The 25,585-nt window shown below is 38.9% G+C and overlaps 1 protein-coding gene and 1 long non-coding RNA gene across 2 annotated transcripts; both read left to right on the top strand.

Moving 5' to 3' along the window:
• Positions 1–5,374: 5,374 nt before the first annotated feature.
• CMAS (cytidine monophosphate N-acetylneuraminic acid synthetase) lies at positions 5,375–25,573 on the top strand. Its single transcript, XM_001917026.5, has 8 exons — positions 5,375–5,797; positions 13,358–13,500; positions 13,657–13,812; positions 18,388–18,521; positions 20,267–20,361; positions 20,854–21,025; positions 21,831–21,984; positions 24,971–25,573. Exons 1-8 carry the CDS (start codon positions 5,538–5,540, stop codon positions 25,159–25,161), a joined length of 1,305 nt encoding a protein of 434 aa, XP_001917061.2. The 5' UTR covers positions 5,375–5,537; the 3' UTR covers positions 25,162–25,573.
• Positions 5,816–9,620, top strand: LOC138924667 (uncharacterized). Its single transcript, XR_011439718.1, has 4 exons — positions 5,816–7,218; positions 7,744–7,788; positions 8,266–8,350; positions 9,461–9,620. It is a non-coding gene; the product is annotated as an uncharacterized lncRNA (long non-coding RNA).
• Positions 25,574–25,585: the final 12 nt, after the last annotated feature.

Consider the following 25,585-nt stretch of genomic DNA (forward strand, 5'->3'; position numbering starts at 1 on the left):
TACCCAGATAGCATTGAATCTTAATTTGGATTCAAAGGAAGATAATCACTACATTTTAATCAAGTAATTTCATTTATAGAAATCTGTTCCAGGAACTGTTGCCTACATAATTACAAATTTATATGCAAAGTTATTAGGGATTATTACCTTACATAAAAATGTTCAGCAATAAGGAATTGCTAAATAAATTAGGGTCTGTCAATTTAAAGTAATTTTAAACAATTTTAACAATAAGTTTAAAGACTTTGTAATGATACAAACAACAAAAGAATATAAAATTGTGTATATACTGTATTTACAACTCTAAATATCTATATATTAAAAAACTGGTGAGAAGGTCTTAGCTTAGCTCCAGAGATAGAAGTGAAGTCTTCAGGGTCTGTGGGTCTCTAGCAACCATTGCCATTGCAAGTGGCAGCCAGGACTTTCCTTTTCATGAGCACGTGTAAGATATTCCTTGAGAACTTACAGAAATCCTAAAAGAAAGGCGATTTTATGCAGAACTGGCATTCTTGCTTCACCAGAGACTGACTGCTCACTTGATTCAGATATTGGTGTGGCTTCATTCCTACCCACTTGCTGGTGAGATTCATCAACATTAAAGAATTATAATAAACACTGCAATTCACCAATCTTGTATTATGGGCCAAATTCTAGGCTAAGCCCTTTTACACTATCTCCATTAATTCCAGTGTAAAAATGATCCCACCTAATCCGGAACTGAGATTTAGACATGGCCGTCAGATGGTGTTACATGATACCCCTGCCATAGTTTTTACTCATGGTAAACTAATCTAGATAGTAACAGAAGGAAGCATTCTGGAAAAAGGACTCAACTTGTGTCTGTGGTGGGGATTTAGTTACATACACAGGCCTGGGGGACTGCGGAGTCCTACAAGGAGTCGACTCACAAAGGGGATAGTAGGACCCCTGAAACAAAATCCACCAGAAGGAAAGAATTGATCTGGAATGAAGACCTTGGATTCTGCAACAGTTCCTGTGAAACATGACCTTATGTGGTGAAGACTTTGCAGTTGTGATTAAATTAAGGATCTAGAGATGAGGAGGTTATCAAGGATTATCCAAGTGGGCCCAAAATTCAACCACAAGTGTTCTTATTAGAAGGAGGCAAAGAAGAGACTACAAACAGGAGAAGGCAATGTGACCACAGAGGCAGAGATGGGAGTGAAGCAGCCACAAGCCAAAGAATGCCAGTTGCCATGAGAATTTAGAAGAAGCAAGGAATGAATTCTCCCCTAGAGTCTCCAGAGGAAGTGTGGTCCTTCTGGCTCCCTCATTTTATCCCAGTGACATTGATGTTGGACATCTGGCCTCCAGAACTGTGAGAGAATAAGTTTCTGTTGTTTTAAGCCATGAAATTAGTGGTAATTTGTCATAGCATTCATAGAAAAATAATACACTAGTATCTTGTTGAGAGTTTTTATGTCTATATTCATAGGAGCTGTTGGTCTGTAGTTTTCTTGAATTATCTTCGTCTGGTTTGAGTGGGAGAGTAACACTGGCTACATAAACCCACATACCTGAGCATGAGCACATGAAGTTCCTCTTCTCTTCCGTTTCTAGCCAAAGTCAGCCCTGCCACCTAGAACTACATCACCACCCTCGCCCAACATCTACTCAAAGAAATTGCTTCAGCAATTCTTCCCTCCTCCTTCCGCATCGTTAATTTTTCCCTCTCTACTTTCTCTTATCACTGCACAAAGATGTTATTATTTCCCACCCCTTCCCACATGTACAAGACAGAATTCCTAATTCTGCCTCCAAAATTGGTCCTTTCATAGTCTTTTCCATCTCAGTTAATAGCAGCTCCTGCCTACTAGTGGTCAAGCCAAAGATCCTGCTGTCACTCTTTTCTTCCTCTTTCTTTCACACCCCTCATCTTGTCTGTTAGCAAATCCTATTGGCTCTACTTTTAAGATATATTGAGAAATTGAGCACATTTCATTACCTTCAATGTATTTCCAGCGCCCAGAAAAGTACCTGATACATGATAGTCATGTAATAACAATTTGCTGAAAGAATGAATGAAGTGAATTATGGCATATCCCTGCACTCCATAACCTCCGTGACAAAGCTTGGCCCATAACACCTTTATGTGCTGTAATATGGCCCACGTGTTCCTCTCTATTACCATCTTTTCCAGTAATCAACAAGTATCATATGCTGCAAGTATAGTGACCTACTTCAAGTTTCCCAATTTATCAAGCTGTTTCATTCCTCTATGCCTTCTTGCAATGCTGTTCCCTCAGCCTAGAACGTTCTTACACTTTAGCAGTATTTCAAGAGTTAACTCAGCCAACAAAAATCTCATTCTAGCCTAAATACCTCCCCATTGTGTTTGCCTACCTTAGCACACACACTTCTATCACAGCAGAAACCACACTCTACTGAAGTTTGCCTGTCTCCCCATCAGAACTATAAGCTCCATCTTTTGGTCATCTCGCATTGATATTGCTAAAGGGTAGCACAGGGCCTGGCTTGTGGAATGCAATGAATATGATCAAATCAATGAATGAAAGAACTCTGCTGTGTATCGAGTTTGTTCATATATAGAATCATGAAACAGGAGGTAATATAAAGATAAATTCTTCCGCTATAAATACCAATGAATTGTTCTTTGACAATAATACTTCACATTCATCTTTAAAGGAAGGATGAGTCCGAATATTTGCTTTGAGAGTGGTTTATTTTTATTCCTCCAAAGTAATTCGAAGACAAGTTAACATTTCCTCTTCCTAGCACAGCCATTCTGTCTTTTTTTTGTTGTTTTTCGTATTTTGTTTTTGTTTTTGTTTTTTTTAAAGATTGACACCTGAACTAACAACTGTTGCCAATCTTCTTCTCTTTTTTCTGCTTTTTCTTCCCCAAATAAATCCCCCCAGTACATAGTTGTATATTTTAATTGTGGGTTGCTGTAGTTGTGGCACGTGGAACGTCGCCTCAACGTGGCCTGACGAGCAGTGCCATGTGCGCGCCCAGGACCTGAACCTGTGTAACCCTAGGATGCTGAAGCGGAGTGCAGGAACTTAACCACTCGACCACAGGACCGGCCCCTCTTTCTTTGTTTTAATTTTATTTTATCGCAATAAGAACCCTTACCATGAGATTTACTGTCTTAAACAAATTTTTAGTGTACATTATCGTTGACTATAGGTACAATGTTGTACAACAGACCTCTGGAGTTTATTCATCTTGCTTAACTGCAACTTTATGCCCACTGATTAGACAGAAGAAAAAATATATTGAGTATACAGTAATTTCATTGAAAAAAATATTTATCGAACTTCCATGTGCCATATATTGAACTAGATGAATCTCCTTCCGCTTTTACTACCATCCCATCTGTCTGTCTGTCTCTCTCTTTCTCAAGATTGAGACCAGCAAGTTGTCAGGTCTAACCAAAATTGCACTGTAACAATACAAAGAATGCAAAATGCTTTACTATCAAAAGATTGCAACTATATACAAAAGTGTATGTGGGCAGAGACTGGAAAAGTAATATGAAATTCGGTTTCCTGACATTTACTGAGCACATACTGTGACCCACACATCGTTCTGGTTACAATTACAAAGAAGGAACAGTCCCTCTCCTGGAGGAGTCCACAGACTCATGGCATTTACGCAAATCGCTGTAATCTCCTTTGATAAGTAACAGTGGTGCCACTTGCTCTGTCCCCAGCTTGGAGGACACCAGGGTGCCACAGGAGTCAAACGACTCTGGTGTGGGTGGCAAGCTAGGGTTTATGGGCCTCTAAGGAAATACTGTGGAGAATGGCAACTGTGTTATTAGTGGGAACTAAGATTGTTATCAGGGTGGAGAGGAGAAAGGGGTTTTGGTGTGTAAGAAGCAGTAGATGTCCTCCTCACACGGGTACCAAAAAGTCAGTGCTGGTGTCTGAAGCACAATAAATGCAAAGGTCCTATTCAAAGAGCCAGTGTGTGGGGGCAAACTGACCACTCGGCTGTAGTGCTGGGAAGGTTCTTGGTGCCTGGCCCCCTTCCAGGCACTGCATTGATGTCTCTTTACAGCCGTCCTTCTCTGTGTCCGAGAGTGCAGCCACCTCCTCCCAGAACCAGTCCCAGAAAGAGCTGGGCCATCCGCTACTTCACAGGGAGAGAGAGGTGAAGTTTCCAGGGTCTGTCCTAGGACTTCAAAACACCGAAAGCTTATTCTGTCCCCTTCAGAAAGGGCCAAGACCTGAGAAGCACAAAGGCCTTTTTACCCTCCTTGAGAAGGGAAAACAACCACTACCTTCTGTTCCTTCTGGATGTTTTAGCCTCCCCCTATGACAGACAAGGAGACTCTTTACTTGCAGATACAGACTTGCAAAAGTGGCAAAAGACAAAATGTGTGTTAAGTAGGAGACACCCTCTAAAAATCTATTTAAAAAAGGAGTGTGTGTGTGCACATGCCTTTGCAATGCCTGGCTGGATCAAGAAGTTTCAGTGATGCCATCAGGGCTCTTTCTCTCTTCTCCCCACGTGTCTTGAACCCACTTTCTTCAGTATGAACATGAGTGTCTCAGCCTATTTCAGAACAGCAAATCTCCTCACACCCCTTCCCTCAGCCCGCCCTGAGGATTCAGGATTACAGGGCCCTTAGCACCCAAAAATGCAGCAGGAGAAAAATCTTTCTTTCCCAGAGTCTCTGGAAAGGACTCCAATGGGCTCTGATGGTCATATGCTTGTCCCTAGACCATAGCCGTGTTAGGAAGATGAGATACTGAGATTGACCAGCTTGGGTGACACACCCGGTGCTACAATGAAGTGACAACCCCACCGGGTAAGAGGGGTAATAATTCCTAAAAGGAAAAATTGTTAGCAGACAAAAAACCCCACAAAAATCCCAAGAAGAAGTGTCTACTACACTAGAACGGAATAGTCAAAGTTAGCTTTCAAATTTTTGCCTCTCGGTGGATGGCAAGGTTGATAGAAAATGCAGAGATTGAAGCAGTTTGAGCCCATAGAGTGCGCTGGGTTTTTAAAATGTTGAATTTGAGGTGCTTGTGGGACATTCGAATGAGGTAATCTCTTGAAAACAATAAGTCAGGAGCATGGCAGAAAGATGTTCATTTAAAACATAAATTTTAAAATACAAAATTGATTTGTGTTAGGGCGCATCAAGTTGTACACTGGGAAGCCTATCACGATTCTTGCGGGGAAGTTCTTTAGCAAAAGATCAATAATCTATGTTGCCTATTTTAGAAATCACTGTACAAGATCAAGCCCCCAACAGCCGCACTTCCTTCCAGTCATCTCTGGACTCTCGCTGTTTGGCTTGGGGTTGGGGTCGCCAAGTCAGAGCCTACTCGGCCTATGGGACCCGGGCGAGGCGGCCGCGGACTACAATTCCCGGCGTGCCCCGCGAGGGGGCGGGACGTGGCGGGGGGCGGGGCGGACCCAGGAACAGCCACCCCCGCGAGCGGTCGGGCGGGGAGATCGGGCGGCGCCGAGCTGAGGTGGCGAGACAAGAGCTCCCGGATGTGGAGAAGCTGGGGAGAAGGCGTGGGAGGAAGATGGACTCGGTGGAGAAGGGGGCCGCCACCTCCGTCTCCAACCCGCGGGGGCGGCCGTCCCGGGGCCGGCCGCCGAAGCTACAGCGCAACTCCCGCGGCGGCCAGGGCCGAGGGGTGGAGAAGCCCCCGCACCTGGCGGCCCTCATTCTGGCCCGTGGCGGCAGCAAGGGCATCCCCCTGAAGAACATTAAGCACCTGGCGGGGGTCCCGCTCATTGGCTGGGTCCTGCGGGCGGCCCTGGACTCGGGCGTCTTCCAGAGGTGCGCATGTGCGAGAGTGGGCGGTGCGGCCTGGGCGGGGGTCGGTAGGGGGAGCCGGGCCGCTGGAGGGGCTGGGGCTCCTGGGGCCGTCGCTCCTCGAAGGGGTGTGCAAGAGCCCGGGTGTCTGGGCCCCGGCAGGATGGGCTCCAGCTTCTTCCTTGTTCCGTAGCTGCTAGTCGTCACGACATGGTACAGTTCTTGTCCCCGCCCTTGAGAGTGCCATCCACAAAAGGGGAGATTTCCTCTTTTCAGGCACCTCCGCCGCCCTAGTTGACCTCACAGGGTGAAAGTAAAGGAGGCCACCCCTGTGAAACGTCCGCGATAATATGTGAAGTCCTTTAGACCGAGGCCACTGGGGTTCCCCGGTTGCTCAGCATCTGATAACCACTTGGTGCTGATCGATCGGGGAGGCATCAGGTTCATGATTGGAGTGGGGTGTCAAGGCTTTCTAATTTCAAGCCCAGCTTCGAGATCCTATCCTGACCTTTGAAAAATAAGCTATCTGCCTGTGAGTCAGCACAATCTAGAAAGCTGCCTACGTTTGTACACAGGTGAAAGATAGTGGGAAAGCTTGCAGCTAGCTTTTTTTTATGATAGGCTTGTAAATGGTGTTATCGTACCTTTGGAACCTCGTCTGCCCTGAGGACAGTTTTAATTGCACATCATTTAGAGACATTGCCATATGCCACATTGGTCAGGACTTACAAGCTGATGTCATTCATAAAAGAAGGGAGGTAGAAGTCTGTGCCAAGAATGAATTTACACATAGTAAGTTCAACCCAATTATGCTTGAATTTGTTACTGTGGAAGATAAATTATTTTAACCTTTTGATGTTTGGGTTTTGGTTTTTAAAGAGATGGCTGTTTTTGAAGCATATTAATTACCCACATTAATATATGGGTAAATGATTTTTATTTAACCAACCTTGTTTAAAAAGGAGATACCAAGAAAGTTTAAATTTACTAATTTCCTTAATGTTTTAATCCAAAGGAAGGCCTGGGTGGAGCGAGGTAAATAGGAGCTGGCACTCAGAAGATTACTGTTAGTAACGTAACAGGAAGTGTGCAAAGGAGAGATAGGGGAAGACCTGGGGAGTTGGTTCAATTCAGGAAACATTTACTGAGCCCTAATTTCTGCGGTACACATCCAAGGGAGTACCATGATGGATGTGACATGGTTCTTTCCTTGTGAAGCTCACAGACTTTTTGGACATTTTTACCTCCTTACGAAGGGTACCCACTGAAAAAAAAGGACCTAGGGAAGGTGCAGGCAGGCATCAGTGATACAGTAAAATCCTATTTTTGTGAAATGAACTAGAGATCAAAATCACATTCGTAATCGATGGAGAACAAAACTCAATTTACAGCTCTTTGGTTGCATATGTCAGGAAACCCCTTTCAAACTGGATTAACAAAAAAAGGTAAGGCTCGTTTCAGGTACAAGGAGATTCAAAGGCTAAAAATGATTTAGTCATTCAGCAGATATTTATTGACTACCTACTATGTGGCAGGCACTGTTCTGTGTCCTTAACCAGAGGCTATACCAGTAGTAGCAGGATCAGTCCCTAGTCTCATGGAGCTTGCATTATAATAGGGAGAGACAGGCAACATACAAACAAATAATATATACTGTACCTGGTGGTAATAAATATTTTTAAGAAAAATAAAGCAGAGTAAGGGGATGGTGGACTCTGTCACCGGAATCCTCTGTTTCTTGATTTTTCTGGCTAGGCTCTGCCTTTATGGTGTCAAGATGGTATAGTTGTAAAGATGGTTGTGCTGAGAACTGCAGAACTCTTGGCCCATGATGACTTTGTCCAAACTTCTGCACTCAACCAAACTCTAGTATGGGGTCTAGCAGTTTAAGGGCATGTTCCTAGGATGATCCCAGCCCTCCTCAACAAGGAAAGTTCAATGCTGCCAGGAGAATTTCCTGTTTGTTTCAGGGATAACCTGGTAATCAGCAGATAACCTCTGAACCCTGCTCTTAGGTGAGTTACTTTAGAAAATTTACAATTATAAATCCCTTCTCTGCCCTTTGGGATGTAAGTCTCCCACCCAAAATCCTTTCCTCAAGGACCTGAGAGCTGTTTGTTTGAAATGCAAACATTTTGGGAGATAACTCTGCCTTCCCAATCCCTGGGGGAGGACAAGGGCCTAAATTCAATGGGTGCCTTGCTTCAACTTGCACTTTGCCCCCTGTCGCAAAGCTAGAAGTTTGTTACTACTCTGGATAAGCGCCAGTTAACAAACCCAAATGGCCTACTCACGGGGACTAACCCGCTGTGACAGCCCTCAGTGCCTTCCTTTCCCTTAGCGCACTCCAGCCTTTAAAATGTCTCCAGCCTTTTTTTTTTTTGAGGAAGAGGATTAGCCCTGAGCTATCTACTGCCAGTCTTCTTCTTTTTGCTGAGGAAGACTGGCCCTGAGCTAACATCCATGCCCATCTTCCTCTACTTTACATGTAGGACCCCTACCACAGCATGGCTCATATGGTACTATGTCTGCACCCGGGATCCGAACCGGTGAACCCCAGGCCGCGAGAAGAGGAAGGTGTGAACTTAACCACTGCGCCACCGGGTTGGCCCCTGTCTCCAGCCTTTTGCTTGGGGGAATTTGAGTTCAGTTCATGCTGGACTCTTCCCTATTGCAATAGTTAGTGAATAAAACCTGTCCTTCCTGCTTTAACCAGGCTTGGGCATTGTTTATCCTTGACACTCCTCCTCATATCCTGCCAGGTTTAAGGCTAGTCAAAAAGGGCTGCCCTCTTCGCAGCGTGAACTAAAGTCTCATTGGGTCTCAGTAGACCTCTTCTCATCCTTGAACCAGTCACTGCAGGTAGGAGAACACAGAACACAGTGCTTGTATTGGTCCAGTTCAGCACATCTGCCACTCTTCAGAGCTAGTGATGGAGCGCCCCTGAAGCGTGTCACAGGGCAGTTCATCCCGAGAAAAATTGGAGCACGATTACCACCAAGTGGGGAATAGATGCTGGAAGTCAAAACCCAACAGAAAGCTATTACAGCAGACGTTGGGAGATTTGCTACAAAATGATTGGAAAATATATGTATATAGTAAACAGTAATTTTCCTGTGTCCATTTATTAACATGCATTCATATGAAATTCCATGAAAGAATGAATGACTCTTGAGTATTAACTTTTTTTTTTTTTTTGAGGAAGATTAGCCCTGAGCTAACTGCTGCCATTCCCCTTCTTTTTGCTGAGGAAGACTGGCCCTGAGCTAACATCTGTGCCCATCTTCCTCTATTTTATATGTGGCACACCTACCACAGCATGGCTTGCCAAGCGGTGCCATGTCCACACCTGGGATCCAAACTGGCGAACCCTGGGCCGCCGAAATGGACCGTGCGTGCTTAACCACTGCACCACTGGGCCTGCCCCAAGTATTAACTTTTTTTGTATCAGTTTTATTTAATCTCTCTAGACTAGAGCAGAAACTCCTTGATGATAGGGGTGGTGTTTTGTACTTGGAGCCACCTATGGGATCTGTCAGTATGCCAGTTATAGCAATTAGAAGAAATAAAACCAGTGTGTCTCTTAACTAGCACAGTGAGCATAATCTTTCTAACTCTGCCTCTCTAACTTACAATATTGTGATTTTACTCTGTTCAGTTCACATGGCTGCTTGGCATCCTTTCTAGGGATCTGGGGAGTTTAACTCAAAAGGTAAAAGAAGGGACTAGCGCTACTTCCTCCATGAAGCTTTTGGTTATCCCCTCAGTGAAAGAGGATTGTGCCTCTGTTTCCCCACCCACAGCAGCGTTGTTCGTATCTTTGTTAGTGCATGCACTGTGCACGGAGGTAAGATCATAGATCTGGTGTCAAACTGTACGGATTTGAATTCTAAGTTCACCATGTATTAACTATGCCACTTTGGGTAAATCACATAAGGTCTCTGTGCCTCAGTTTCCTCACCTGCAAAATGGGCTTCACTGTCTGCCTCACAGGCTTGCCGAGGCACTTAAGTGAGGTAATGTATATACAGCCCTTAGAATAGTGCCTGGCATGTAGTGTGTGTATGATCTATCCTTGACATTTTCCCCTTGTGTTGAAAGTTTTTACAATCTTCGTCTCTCCCACGGGCCACAGTTTCCTTACTGCTAAAATGAGAAAGTTGTAATTATCTTTAAAATTCTATTGTTAATGTTCTTCGACTTTGAAGAGTTACTGGAAATATGTCTTTCCTCTCTATTTCAGACTCCTTCTGGAAAGGGCCAGATAGTAAGTGTTTTAGGCTTCGCAGGCCAGTCAGCCTCTGTTGCTCAGCTCTGCTGCTGATTGCTGTGAAAGTGGCCATAGCGATACTGGAATGAATGGGCATAGCTGTCTTCCCGGAGAACTTTATTTCTAAAAACAGGCTGATAGTGAGGCACATTTGGCCTGGGCTGACCCCTGCTTTACCAGGTGGAAAGGTTTTTGTGAGCGGGTGCTATCTTATTCACTTTGCTCTGCTTTATATATTAGAACCTCGGTTAAAACACGTTGCTTTGAGTTTAACTGACATCTTCTAAAGGTGCAGTTGGGGTTTGGAGCAGCCTTCCTGTTTCTCTCGCTCTCTCTTTGTTCAATAAAGATTTACTCTTTGAAGGAATTGCAGAAGATTGTAGCTGCCTGATTTGTGTTTTTCAGGACTAGGAGTCACCTTGGAGATTATTTTGTTCAAAACCCTGATTTGACTTAATTGGGGCAACTTTTTTGTGGCCTGCTCAGAATCAAAGCTAACAGGACTTTGAAGCTTGCTAATGTTGCATGCTAACTTGGAGAGTTAGCTGTCGTGGAATAATTTCATTTTCGTTTAGTGAGAAGTTATTGTTAGCCCTGAGTTGCTAAGAGCTTCGCTTCCAACAGTGGCTCCGTGCAGTGTACGTAAACCTCAGAACAGACTGACTGTTAAAATGTTGCCTAACGTGAAAAACAAACGTTACGTTTTAGTTTCATTTCTAGTGTATGGATTTATGATTATTGAAAGGTTTCTGCTGTCTTATCTTTAAAATGGCAGGTTACCGTCCGACGTACCTTTCATAGGCACCATGATTGATACTCCTGTTCCTCCTGTTAGATATAGGATGCCTTCATTTGAGGCTAAACCCATTGCCATTAAACTTTGACATTTCCTCTGTAATTGATTTTAAATTTTATCAGGCCTGTTTGTTCACTTGCTGCTTCCTTCTCTTTTGCCCTCCCTCATCTGCTGCCCCTAAACCAAGGAAAATGATCCACTTAGTCCCTTTAATAGATGACGATCATTGTATTTTAAGCGTGCATATGGGATGCTGTTTTCTTATTTCTAGTGTCATTGCTTTGCATAATACATACAAATTAGACATTTGGACCTTTGAAAGTCTGAAAGCAAAACTTCAGTTTTCCTTCCAGCAGAGTCATCGTGAGGATTAAATGAGACTGTATAGCTGTTCCTTTATTACTGTTCCTATTTTATTATTTTGAATAGCTAACATTTATTAAATGTTTATTTTGTGTTACAGTTTATATTTAATCCTCAGAACAACCATATGAAGTAATTACCCTTATTATCACCTCCCTGGAAATTATGAATTTTGCCTAGGGTCATTTAGCTAGCATGTGGTGGAGCCAGGATTTGAACCCCTTCCTTCAGAGCCTGTGCTCTTAACCATTTATTGTTTTATTCAACTAATACATATTGAGCACTTGTTACGTAGCAGGCATTGTAAAAATACTGTGTAGAAAGTAAAGCATTATGGAGAGGTTAGTCGTTGCCTCCTTACCTCTCTTTAAAGGGAATCGTGGTACTGTGTTGGCCTCTGGCTCTACCAATAAGCCAAGAGTTTCTTAAGAAAATGGTCAGTGTAGCGCCAAGTGTCTGGAGTAGGGCCTGCAACAGAGTAGGCACTCAGTATACCTTTCACGAGTGAAGGAATGAATGGATGATAAAAGGGAGGAAAGAAGAAAAGCAAGCAAACCTCTTCTCAAACCTCTGCTATTTATTTACCTTTTAAGCATTTCCAAAAAATCACTGAATCTTGTGGTGTTGAATTTTCATACAGTAAAGATAGGATAATAAAGTAAATGGCTTCAGCAATTTATTTCAGTTAGTGATAACATTAAAAGTCAAAAGACCCATTCTTTTTGCTTTTACTCTTCACTTTTCCTTTATTCTGTTACCGTCTTACCACCTTCCCTTCACCTTCTCTATTTTAAAAAATTGCTACATCTTCATTCGTACTTCAGTTTAATATATACCTTTTACACATTTCTCCAGTGAAAAACCTACCCAAAATTACTTCAGATTTCCAGATGGAGGAAACTGGGTCTCCTACATTCTGCCTTGTGCACAATGGCATGAGTAGATATGACCCCTAGCCAGTGGCTCATCTTGTTTACTAGCTTTCTGTGAAAACTTTTCAGGGGAGTTATTGACTTTATCTCTAGATTTAAATCTTCCTTCTGCAAATATTAAAGGGAATAAATGAAATGAAATTAGTAAATGAAATACAGAGATATATCAGAAAATTGTCTTTAGTTTCTCACTTTCTTTCCACTCTTGGCAATTGAACATAGACATTTGAAACATGTAGTCCTCTTCCCTCAGTAGATGTTGAATCAAGGGAATAAAACAAAAATCGATGCATATGCCAAAGACTGTGAGTCATGACATTATCCTTGTGTAATATCACTATGCAGACATTGTGGCTGGAGTGACATTCACATCTTGTTTCTAGCAACGGGAATTTGTAAAGGTCCGAGAAACTTAACTTCAATAGAGACTAGTACATCTCCTCAAAATAGGTGAAATTTTGTCCTTAATCATCATTCTTACAAAGTCTGAATAGCCAGCTGTATAATGTGGTTAATAGAGCTGTTAAGCTAAACTCCTGAGCCAATCAAGTCCTCTTCTCCGTGTCTATCAGTTGTTATCAATGGCTCTAACCCAGTTGATTCTGTGTTCAAATATTTATATAGCCATTGTTAGTTGGCCAAAAAAGGAGAAAATATCTGATTATTTTTAACCCAGTTTGGGCATTTAGTCTCTTCTAAGCTTGAAAATCTTTCAGCTCTTTGGTTTGGCTAAGCCAAGTCCATGTTTTTCTTAGCAAGTATATTAAAATGCTTTATACAATATTTTGGATTCGGATGGAGAATAAGAATTAGGATCTTCTTTATTTCCTTTAGATTCGAATTTCTAGCACTACTGTTTTACTTAGTATACCAGTAGCCTTAAAAATACCAAGTACCTTTTTTTCTAATTTTATAAAACTATCTCTAGGGGTACATAAATGATATTTATATAAATAACAATATATATTATATAATATAAATATATGTGTAAATATAAAATATCTAGGACATTTTTGATTCAGACATTAAAAATTATAGTTTACGTACAAAATATGCTTCTTTAAATTTTCTGTTACTTTGGATCTGTAATATTATTGTGATGTACAAAAACTATTCTAACATTATGTAAGCTGTATTTTTGGGTTTAGAGCCCCTTTTTATCTTTAGTGATTTCTTTTAGTGATTTGACTTTTTAATTAATTTATTTTTTAATGCCTGTACAGTGTGTGGGTTTCAACAGACCATGATGAAATTGAGAATGTGGCCAAACAATTTGGTGCACAAGTTCATCGAAGAAGTTCTGAAACTTCAAAAGACAGCTCTACCTCACTAGATGCCATCATAGAATTTCTTAATTTTCACAATGGTATGCATTTACAAGTTTATTCAAAATTTTATGTAATTTTCAACTTGCTTATCATTTCACAGGGCTGGTTTTAACATTTGCATTTAAGATCTTAGTATTACTTGTTTGCAAAGAACTTTATTTTGATGTCCTTTTCATTTGTTTTGTCTTTGTAAGAGGTTGACATTGTAGGAAATATTCAAGCTACTTCTCCGTGTTTACACCCTACTGACCTTCAGAAAGTTGCAGAAATGATTCGAGAAGAAGGATATGATTCTGTTTTCTCAGTTGTGAGACGCCATCAGTTTCGATGGAGTGAAATTCAGAAAGGAGGTAATCTGTTATATCAGTCTTTATTTTAGCTGATTTTACAGAGAATCAATTTTTTCATATGTTATAATATTCTTTAGGAGTGAGGAGAGTAAAAAGGGAGCAGCAGAAGAGAGTATGTGATTCTTAGCTGTGGTAGGTAATGGCGTTTATAGTCAGTTCTAAATCTTGTGATTATTGAGGCAGGAGAGTGAAACCAAATTAATCTTGCTTTACTTTTTACAAAGGGACATTTTAACCTTCTATTTGTCTTTTGAGGCAGACATGTCATTTTTCTAGATCAAATGCTTTTATGTTTGTTCTAGACATGTTTGATAAACTCCACTATAAATCATATAGAGTTGTGGGAATAAACAGCCTCCACCAAAATGTTCTGGAGGACCTCAAGAATGAATTGTGGAATTGCTCCTCAGAATATCTAAGAAGAGTTCCATAGGGTTTAGCTGGAGCCTGATTTCTAGCCAGATAACCTAGCAAAATATGTAATAAAGAATAGAATCACCAACAAATAAGGAAATGGAACATACTTGAGGAAAGGCAGTGTGGTTTCTATCAGATGCCCTGACATTTGTTGAACACGGGAAAGCTGGCCTAATTGTCTCTGACGTGTGTGACTTAAAGGAGAGAGTATGGAAGATGCAGTGAAATTGGAGAAGGTACAAAAAAGTCTAATTAAGATAAGAGGAGAAAACTAGACTGAAAATAATGATTTTTCAGTCTCAAAATGTGAATGTTATCAAAACCAGTAAAATATATCATTGAAGGCATTTATTTGTTAATTTCATTCAATAACTGTTTATTGAGTATCTTCTCTGTGTCAGGTTCTGTGTTAAGCTGTATGTGTAAAATTTTGACCTTGTGCACCAAATCTCAAAAATAAGATCTGGGAAGGATCTGTTAAAGCTTAAAAAACAAATTTTTGAAGCAACTCAAGGAAGCCCAGTGTTAGACTGAATATTGAGCTTTATTTGCTACATGATTAAAGTTAAAGATGTTTAAGAACTATCTGGATTTAACAGATGACAGATCCATAAAGATTTTTAAATGAAATTAGGAATGTGTGAAGAAATATCTTAACCTGAAGAGTGAATGTTAGGAACAGTAGCTTTGTCTTTTCCTAAGACATATTCCCCTGGAACCGCTGTGAAACAAAGTGCTGTGGATGGACAGTGATTCTGAACCAGAGTAATATTTCTTATGATTCCTTTCTTACGTTCTTTCTTTGTAAAGTCATTACTGCTAAAAGTGCTAGTGGATTAATCAATACTTGAAAAATGATTCCATTTTATTTTCCATAACTTTTTGTATTCTTTTTTTTACTCATTACTCTAGAACTGCGCTATCTAATATGTAGCCCTAGCACTGTTAGCAGTGGAAATGTGCTTAGTCTGCATTGAGATGTGCATTATTTATGCAAAATACCTGCTGGATTTCTGAGATTTAGTATGAAAAAAGTATGGACAATATCTCAATAAGTTTTATATTTAATACATGTTGAAATAATATTTTAGGTACATTCGGCTAAATAAAATAGATTATTGAAATTAATTTCACTTCTTTTTACTTTTTCTGAACTGTAGCCACTGGAAAATTTAAAATAACATATGTGGCTCACATTCTGTTTCTCCTGGTCAGGACTGCTCTAGAGATTACACTTTGCCTTAACTTGTTACAGTCTTTCACTGCTGTTGTCACGTTATCTAGTACTGCATATATTATAACCCCAGGGTACATTGTTGTTATATTTACTTTAGACAGTTAATAACACTTTTTAAGTTATTATGCTTTCTGTTTTCTTCATCCCTTTCTACTTAAATTTGCTTCCACCTTGTAGTGTGATCTATTGGTAACAAATTCACTCAGCTTTTGTTTGTCTAAAAATGTCTTTAATTCACTTCTATTTCTGAAGGATAGTTTCATTGGCATTGAATATAAAAGTGTGGTTGGCCTTTGTTTTCTTTCAGCATTTTAAGATTACATTTTTAAGATGTTATTCTTCTGAAGATGCATCTTTGACACGTCATTCCGTTATCTTCTACCATCTATTGTTTCTTATAAGAAATTAGCTGTTACTCTGACCATCATTCTCCTGAATATAGTGTCTTTTTTCCTCAGGCTATTTTTAAAGATTTTTCTCTTTATCTTTAGTTTTCGACAGTTTGACTCTGATTTGTATTGCTTTGGTTTTCTTTGTGTTTATCCTGTTTGAAGTTCTCTGAACTTTTCATATAGGTAGGATGATATTGTATCATCAGTTTTCAAAAATTCTCTTAGATATTTCATCTGCCACAGTTCTCTCTCCTCTTGTTCTAGGACAGCAATTTAAATGGATTTTAAGCAATTTTATGGTGTCTACATCTCTCTCACAGCCTGTTCTGTATTATTTATTTATTTGTTTATTTTTCTTTCTATGCTTCATTTTGAGTAATTTCTATTGACTTATATTTGAGTTCATTGACCACGTCTCACTTGTCCAGTGCACTGTAAATTCTGTGCAGTGAATTATTTCAGATACTGTGTTTTTCTGTTCTAGAGTGTACATTCAGGTTGTTTTTTAGAGATTCCATTCCCTGTTGAAATTCTTCATCATTTTTTCCTTTTTTAAAAAATCTTTTCCTCTTATTTTTTAAACATATTTATGATAGTTATTTGAAAATCCTTGATTGCAAAATCCAACATCTGAGTCATTTGTTGTTCGGTTTATGTGACAGTTTTTCTCTGATTATAGGTCATGTGTTTCTGCTTCTTCATATGTCTTGTATTTTTTCATATGCTTGGAGGATAAATTATTTTCCTCCTGGGAGGGCACGCCCTTTCTTCTATCAGGCTGATAGGATAAGGGGCTAATCACTTTGATCTAATTAGGAGTTGGTCTGAGTTGGAACTTTAATTTCAGTTCACCTCTTACTGCAGATGTCCTGTCAGGAGATATATCTTGTATGTATTGCTAATACCTCTCTGCTAACAGGACCTTAGGATCTAAGCATCACAAAACTATAACCATCTATCCCTGCCTTCCAGCCTATCCTCAGCTTCTGGTGCCACAGCACACTCAGCAGAAGTCCTGTAGGGGCATCATTGGGTGGGAAGAGCTAGCTCTGTGTTTGAAGTTTCTGCAGGTGACAATCTGTGACTCTAGTCCACAGGTCATTAAAAACTTTAAAAAATTCTTCTGGTTTCTCTTTACTCCAGCAGACTCCCTCTGCTTATGCCAAGCTTGATCTTCCTCTCACCTCTTCCTCAGACTCAGCAAATATCCCCAGGGAGAAAGCAGCCACTGATCATTGTTCATCTAGGAAAGACTTGTCCCTCTCTTTCCTTTTCTTCAAAGTACCGCTTGCATTACGAAGTTTGTTTATTGCCTGTCTCCACCACTAGATTGCAGCTCTCCGTGAGGGCAGAGAGTCATGTCCACTGCTGTGTATCCAGGCCTTATAACACTATACCATGTATTCAGTGTATATTTGCTGAGCGTTTTCCTAATTGTATCAAACCCTGGGGTGGATTGAGCAGAGGATGGTTTAGTTAGGGAAGTATGTAACTGGTATTCTTAGAAGCCTTTATACACAGAAGTGACAGCCAAAGTGAGGAAAGATTCGGAAGAATCACCAGCTATTAAATACACACACACACACGTTGCATGCATACCCACACACATCTACAAATACAAATTTGGGAAAAATTTAATGAAGGGGCAAAGGAATCCTTACATACCAGTACTGAGGGCTTCATTTATTACGTGGTGTAATCATTAATATTGATAATGCTGAGCTCTCATTACCAAGGATAATAATAAACATAATATATTTATTATTATGCTTAGTATATTTTTTAACTACTGGTGAGAATGTGTAATACATTATATAAACATTTCTATCAGTGTTAAAGTTTCAGTAATGGGGAAATCATCAGTTTTCTGTAAGAGTTCCATAAAAGTAGTTTCTCAACTATATTAGATAATAGTGTATACATTATATCTTTCTAGAGGCAAATACTGAGAAATAGATTAAAGGGCTCAAATATTGAATATGGGTATTTTATTACAAGTTTAGTTCTTTTTTCTTCTTCTTTTTTTTCTTTTTGGTGAGGAAGATTGTCAGTGAGCTAACATCTGTGCCAGTCTTCCTCGGTTTTGTATGTGGGATGCCACCACAGCATGTGCTTGATGAGCAGTGTGTAGGTCTGTGCCCAGGACTCAAACCCACAAACCCTGGGCTGCCAAAGCAGAGCACGTGAACCTAACCACTATGCAACTAGGCCAGCCCCAAGTTTAGTTCCTTTGAAGTTATTTTAAGGTTGCCTTGATGTCCTCCCAAAGCATTATATTTGTATAAATATCTTAAAACCTTAATTATTCAGAATTCCTCTATGAAATATTTTATTATTATTAGAAAGCAAAGATAAATCATCAGAATTTTTAGAGATTTTATTCCTTTAAAAAATCCTTTTAATTATTTATCTATGTACAGAATTAGTCTACATTCTGAGTTTGTTTTTATTTGCTTTTTATAAAAATTACTAAATGAACACTTTCAGTATTCAGAGCAATGTAGACTTACCATGGCTTTTTGCTTTTAGTTCGTGAAGTGACTGAGCCTCTGAATTTGAATCCAGCTAAACGACCTCGTCGACAAGACTGGGATGGAGAATTATATGAAAATGGCTCATTTTATTTTGCCAAAAGACATTTGATAGAGATGGGTTACTTACAGGTGTGTGCCTTCATTTTGCAAAAACCCTTTGTTTGTGTACCTTGAGTTCTCGGGGAGGCCTATGGCACAGTTCATAAAGGAAAGTGTCAGCCCCAGAGGAAAGGCAATGACTGAGCAGATTTATTGTGGGAGCTTTAGTCCTGCAGCCTTACCCCAGACAGACTGGTCTTTGGAATCCACTCAGTGAATTGCAAGAAATTCTGTTACAACTGTAACATTAAGATAAGAAATGAATCAAGTATTGAATGTTTTTCTACACATGTCCTGTATTCCTATTATTCCATTCAAAACTCTGTTTTTAACCCATGGTTGTATTGCTGTCAGGTTCTGGTCGTACAGGTGAATAACTTCTGTTGCTTTAAAAAGAGACAAAAGAAAAAAGCATTATGGTAGAGGTTAAAGAGCATCAACCCGGGCGTCAAGAAAACCAGACAGTAGTTCTGTCTCTAATTATGTCCCCTTGAATGTATCACTTTATGTGCTCTCAGTCTCACTGCTCTCATTTTAAAATAAGGTGGTTGCATGTCTCTAGAGGCTACCTGGTTACGTCGCATACTGTTTGTTCATTTGAGTTATAGCTACTATTTATTCAGCCCTGACTGTGCACCAAAGACCATATGAAACGCTACATAGGTTATCTCACGTAATCTGCATAGCAGCGGAAGAAAGTGGACATTCCTAGCCCAGTTTTCCAGAGGGGGAAACGGCAGCTCTGAAAAATGAAGTAATTGGCTCAAGGCCAAAACAAGTAGTAAATAGTACTATCAGGATTTGCATTCAGGTCCTTGTGTTACTCAAAAAATAGCATTAAAAAAACCCAAAACTCCACTCTCTAGTAAAAATTCTAATGTGACTCATGCTCTGAGGGAAAAGTGTTTTTCCAATCTTTTGGTCAGTGTATAGGCAAACTGTAGGCTGGCTATTTAGGTAAGTTTGAGTATTCAGGAAAATTTGATTTGATATATAGATACCACCCTCCCCAAGCTCTTTGCTAAAGAGGACTGTGGTTTGACCCTTTTCTAAAGTGTGGGAAAAAATGAAGTTTCTCATCGTAACAAAATTTGTGAAGAGACTGAAATTCTGAAAAATGAAATTTTCTTGTACTAGATCTTGACATTCAGATATTTACAATCGTAAGAAACGCCTCTCCTCTTGCCTCCTTACCCCAGGATCAGGAACCTGTCCCTACCTTTTGCCCACATGTGACCTGGATAACTATTGCCCACTCCTCTCTGTAGCTCAGGATTGAAGATAATTCTGTACAATAGATACTACAGTTATTTTTCCTCCCCTGTCCTGCCCCATATTCGGAATAGGAACAGAAGTTCCAAAAACATTTATGCTGCTTTTAGATGATTACAGGAGAGAGTGCCAGAACAAAGGGGATACAGTTAGGGACTTTCCAGAAAATTCTTTGTGGTCAGAATACTGAAGGATGGGTACTTTTTCTGCTTTTTTCAATCTTAAAATAGAAACCTATTTAAAGAAAAATGAGAACTTGCACTGTGTAGATAGAATTTGAAAAATGTCAAGGTTATTTGCATTATGTCGGTTGACTATATGGGAAATAAAAAGGTTTCCCCTCCAAAAAAGAAAACCATTTGTTATATGTCACTAATACTACTGGATTATTAATTTTTCTCAGTGCTGTAGAAATGAATTCATTGTTCTGTATTATAATAAACTTTTTGGTATGTGTGAATGGATGTTAAAAACAGTACTTATGGCAGTTGTACTATCTTTAGGGTGGAAAAATGGCATACTACGAAATGCGAGCTGAGCACAGTGTGGATATAGATGTGGATATTGATTGGCCTATCGCAGAACAAAGAGTCTTAAGGTAAAAAGAAGACTTAGATAATTTTTGCATTAGACCCTAAAATATTATTTTTAGTAGATATGTTTAATTGTACTTATAGACACTGATTTTTTTTTTTAATTTAGGTAACACTGATTTATAATGTTATATAAATTACAGGTATGCATCATTATATTTCGAATTCTGTAGGCACTATGTCATATGCACCACCAAAAGTCTAGTTTCCATCTGTAACTGTACAAATCAGACACCGATTTCTGATATTCCGAACATCTCAGGATCCTGTGTAATTAGTTTGCTCACATGAGGAAAACATAGACATAAAATATGCTTTTAGATGGCTCATTCAGTAGCTTGAGAAACACACAGTGTGGTTAGACAGCACTGCTCAAGTTGAAGGGTGATATTTGGCTAATTGAATGGGAACGGGTTATTAATTATTAGTGTTAGCCAGACGAGAGGGAGTGATTAGTATTGCACTTACGTTCAAAGGTCTATTTTGGTTTCTTTTAGATATGGCTATTTTGGCAAAGAGAAGCTTAAGGAAATAAAACTTTTGGTTTGCAATATTGATGGATGTCTCACCAATGGCCACATTTATGTATCAGGAGACCAAAAAGAAATAATATCTTATGATATAAAAGATGCTATTGGCATAAGTTTATTAAAGAAAAGTGGTATTGAGGTATGTGCCCCCTGAATATAGCACTGGTTTTTAAGATTGTGATTCAGGGTCAAGGAGCATAGGAGGGAAATAAGAGCTTTACATTTTTGGTGTTATCTTTTAAAATATCTGACATTTAGCCTTCACACGCCTAGAAAGTTATCATACTGTTTGCTTTTAGATGAGTAAAATTGGGAACTTGTCAATCAACAAAGAATATTTCTTGTTTATTTAATAAGTATGAATATACTGTTTTTAAATAGGCACTATATAGTAGTATTTCCCATAGAATCTTACAACAACAAAGACTTCATAGAAAATAGGTGTCAGCATTTTGAAAAAAGCAAATATCTTGAGGGTTTTTAAATTGTAGCTTATTCTTTTGAGTGAAAGTTTTAATTCAAAATAACTTAATATTTAAGTGTATTTTCAAAAATGAAGGCTAAGATGATTTCATATAATTCACTAGAAATCTTAAATATGTGTCCCTAAGCAGCACAAGAGACAGGTTATACAGCCCTTCCTCTGGACAAATTGAATTATAGGAGAATCTTAGATTAGACAATCTATGTTGTACTTTTGATCTGTAGAGAGAATCATTTCCACTGTAGAAAACAGTGTCTTTCACCTTTATTGGACTACTAGAAATAAAATATTTTAACGCTTCATCATTTTAAAATAACAGTTGATTTTAATTAGTCAGTCCTTCAGAAGGTGGGAGGACTACTCATTGTAACTTGTATTGCTTACAAGGTGTTGTTTTGTTGTGAAAGATAATCTGTTTCCTTCATTTTCTCATTTTGCCCTTTCACTTTTTTGTTTTAAGGTGAGGTTAATCTCAGAAAGGGCCTGTTCAAAGCAGACACTCTCTTCCTTAAAACTGGATTGCAAAATGGAAGTCAATGTACCAGATAAGCTAGCAGTTGTGGATGAATGGAGAAAAGAAATGGGCCTCTGCTGGAAAGAAGTGGCATATCTTGGTTGGTATCTTTTTATTCAGCCATAATAAAATGGGCCAGATTTTTTTTTTTCTTTTTTGGTGAGGAAGATAGGCCCTGAGCTAACATCAGTGCCAGTCTTCCTCTATTTTGTATGTGGGACACTGCCACGGCATGGCTCATGAGTGGTGTGTAGATCTGCATCCAGGATCTAAACCCACGAACCCTGGGCCACCAAAGTGGAGCATGCAAACTTAACCACTACACCACCAGGCCAGCCCCAGAACTTTTTTTTAAGAAATAGAAAAAAAAATAAGAAAGAAAATTCCCAAGATTGGTATGACTGCAAGGAAATAGAAACTCTCCTGCACCACTGATAAAAGTATTAAATTGGGACAGCCTTTCTGGAGGTTAGTTTGATAATATGTATCAAGTATAGCCTAGTAGAATGGTTACCAGCACGTGCTATGGAGTCAGACCACACCACTAATTAGCCAGAGTTGGTAAGGTAAGCTTTGGTTTCCTCCTCTGTAAACTGGAAATGTCAAGAATACCTATTGTCATAGGTCTATTGTAGGAATTAATGAGATAATCTGGGTAAAGCATTTAGCAGATTCCTAATGTATAGGAAGTACACCCTGAGTATTTTTGCTCTTATTAAAACCTATATAGTTTGACCCGCAGCTTCCAATTCCAGGAGAGAAATTAGACAAATGTACCAATAATGGAGGAAAGAAAAAGAACCCACCTAAATATCCCACAAAAATAGGATATTCCTAAAATGGAATACTATGCAGCCATTAAAAAACAGTGCTGTGGGGCCAGCCCCGTGGCCAAGTGGTTAGGTTTGTGCACTCCACTTCGGCAGCCCAGGGTTCAGATCCTGGGTGCGGACATGATACCACTCATTAGGCCATGTTGAGGCGGCATCCCACATGCCACAACTAGAAGGACCCACAACTAAAATATACAACTATGTACTGGGGGGATTTGGGGAGAAAAAAGCAGCGGGGGACAAAAAAAGAAGATTGGCAACAGTTGTTAGCTCAGGTGCCAATCAAAAAAAATCCAAAAAAAAAAGTGCTGTAATCTGTATTCATTGACATGGTCAGATGTCACGAGTTTTTCTCTTTAGCATCATGCACATATATTTACCAGGTGTCTACTGCATGCAAGCTCGGAACTGGTTGTTGGGACTTACTGCTTAGAGAGCTGATAGTCTATTGATGTCAGCATTTTAAATATCAGTCAGGACCAGTTATTAAAATACATAAATCCATCAACTATTTAGGAAATGCATTTTTACAGGGCTAGATGGGCCTCAAGAGAAGCTGCACAGGAATGCTTTGGGAGCCTCTGATCTGGCGGCTTCAGGAATAGCCTTTGAATGACACGTGAAGATTAAACGCAGAGAAATGCTGTAGAACCTTTGCTAGAAAATGATACAGTTTTTCTAAGAAGAAGACAATTTTAATGAAACATAGAACCAATCCCAGCTGTCCTTCATTTACCTGCGTGACTTTAAGCAAGCATCTCTAACTCTTAGTTTTCCTATTCCTAATATATAAACACAAATTGAACTTTATAAAGCCATTGGAAAGAAAATCAATGATAACATAAAATGCTTAATGTAGTGCCTACATATAGTAGTAATAACTGTATCATTTATGTAGGTAAAACTGTAAAATTATATATGCCAAAATATGGTGATTATCCATAAATAGTGGTAATTAGGATGTTTGATTTTTTTGCCTTTATTTAAAAAAAATGTTTCTACCAACATGCAATATGCATTACTTATATAACATAAAAGTTACTATAAAAAGTAGAGGTTAGAATATCAAGAAAACACAGAATAGACTCCAAGTTTTTATTTTAAAAATCGGAGTGGCGTTTGCATTGGCCACATAAGTGTATTGAAATATATTTCTTAAAAATATCGACACTTTTATAAGTAAAAGTTAGCGAGTAAAGCTTAGTTTGAGGAGTGGATTAGGCAAAGAAATACCTTAGTTTTCGTCATCTTTGAGTGTAAATAATTCAAATTTCAGTACATTTAATAATAAAAGAAATTATTTCAGTAGATAAATGTAGAACAAATTTAAAACAACGTCTTTTAGCAAGCATTTTATTAGTAGTATTTGGTCTATGGTATAGTGATAGTTATACTCAGAATGGTGAATTTAAGCTACTGAGAGCTTCCGAAATTTATCGAATAAAAAAGGGGGCGGGGTCGGAGAGAAGCAGCAAGGCTGGAGAGAAAGGATGTAGTTATGACAGTGTGATGGTGATTTTTCAACAAATGACACACAAATCAGAGAGAACTGTTACAGATTAAAAGAGACTTCAGATATGTGTTAATAAAACGCAATATGTGGACTTTGGTTTCTGATTCAAATAAATAAACTATAAAAAGACAATTTTGAGACGACCAGGGGTATTTGAACATTGTACTAGGTTATTAGATTGATGTTAAGGAATTATTGATGTTAGTTTGATGATACTGTGTCACTTTTTTAAAAATATATGTATCTATTATAGGTAGATCCTGAAGAGTTTTGAGGTAAAGTATGGTATCTGGGAATTCCCATCTTCCTTCCAAAAAACTAGGGGGCAGGGAATAGAGAAAAATACTGATAAATAATCCAAAACATTGATTATTATACCACATGAACATGGGATTCTTGTATATGTTTGACATTTTCCTTAATAAAAATTTAAATAATTTGTAATTTATATAGAGAATTTCTAGTGATTGTAATATGCATGGCAGGCAGAAAGTGTAGTTCATTCTCCTCCTTTAACTGATAAAGAGTTTATTTTGAATTGTGTAGGAAAAGCCCTAGGCCTCAATTATACTTGTAAATACTTTAAGATATTTTTGTTTCATCTATTCTGTAATATTCTTACATGCAGTGCTTTAGGTCTTATTGAAGTTACCAGAATTACTTAGTGCTTGCTGTTTGCGTTATTTGGAAAGAATATTCTTTGTCTCTTATATATTCACCGGTGTTTCTTGTGTTGGTAGGAAACGAAGTGTCTGATGAGGAGTGCTTGAAGAAAGCGGGCCTCAGTGGCGTTCCTGCCGACGCCTGTTCCACTGCCCAGAAGGCTGTTGGATATATTTGCAAAAGTAATGGTGGCCGTGGTGCCCTCCGAGAGTTTGCAGAGCACATTTTCCTATTAATGGAAAAGGTTATTAATTCATGCCAAAAATAGAAATTAGTATAATGTTGGGAAAGAAAGTATTCAGGCTTCTTCAGCCACTTTACTTTTATTTTCAGTTAAATACAATTCCATGTTGTAATGTTACAGAGAGTGTGATTTGATTTGTGATATACCTTAATATCTTTTAAAGCAGTGTCTTCTCAAACTGTCACTCCAAAATCTTCTCTGAAATAATTGTGCTCTACTTTTCTCTTTATGCAAGATAATTATTTAGAGATTGATTACAGTCTTTCTCAGATTTTTAGTAAATGCAAGTAACAACATCATCAGAATTTGACTTTGTATTGTACCCTGTAAAGCTGTGTGTTTGTGTGCTTTTAATGATGCTGAGATTTTATTTATTTGGGGACAGTGTGTCTGTAAGACATGCCCTTCTATAATTAATAAAATTACATTTCACAAACTTGATGAAAAC

The sequence above is a fragment of the Equus caballus genome, chromosome 6, assembly GCF_041296265.1.
Source record: "Equus caballus isolate H_3958 breed thoroughbred chromosome 6, TB-T2T, whole genome shotgun sequence".
Taxonomy (NCBI): Eukaryota; Metazoa; Chordata; class Mammalia; order Perissodactyla; family Equidae; genus Equus; species Equus caballus.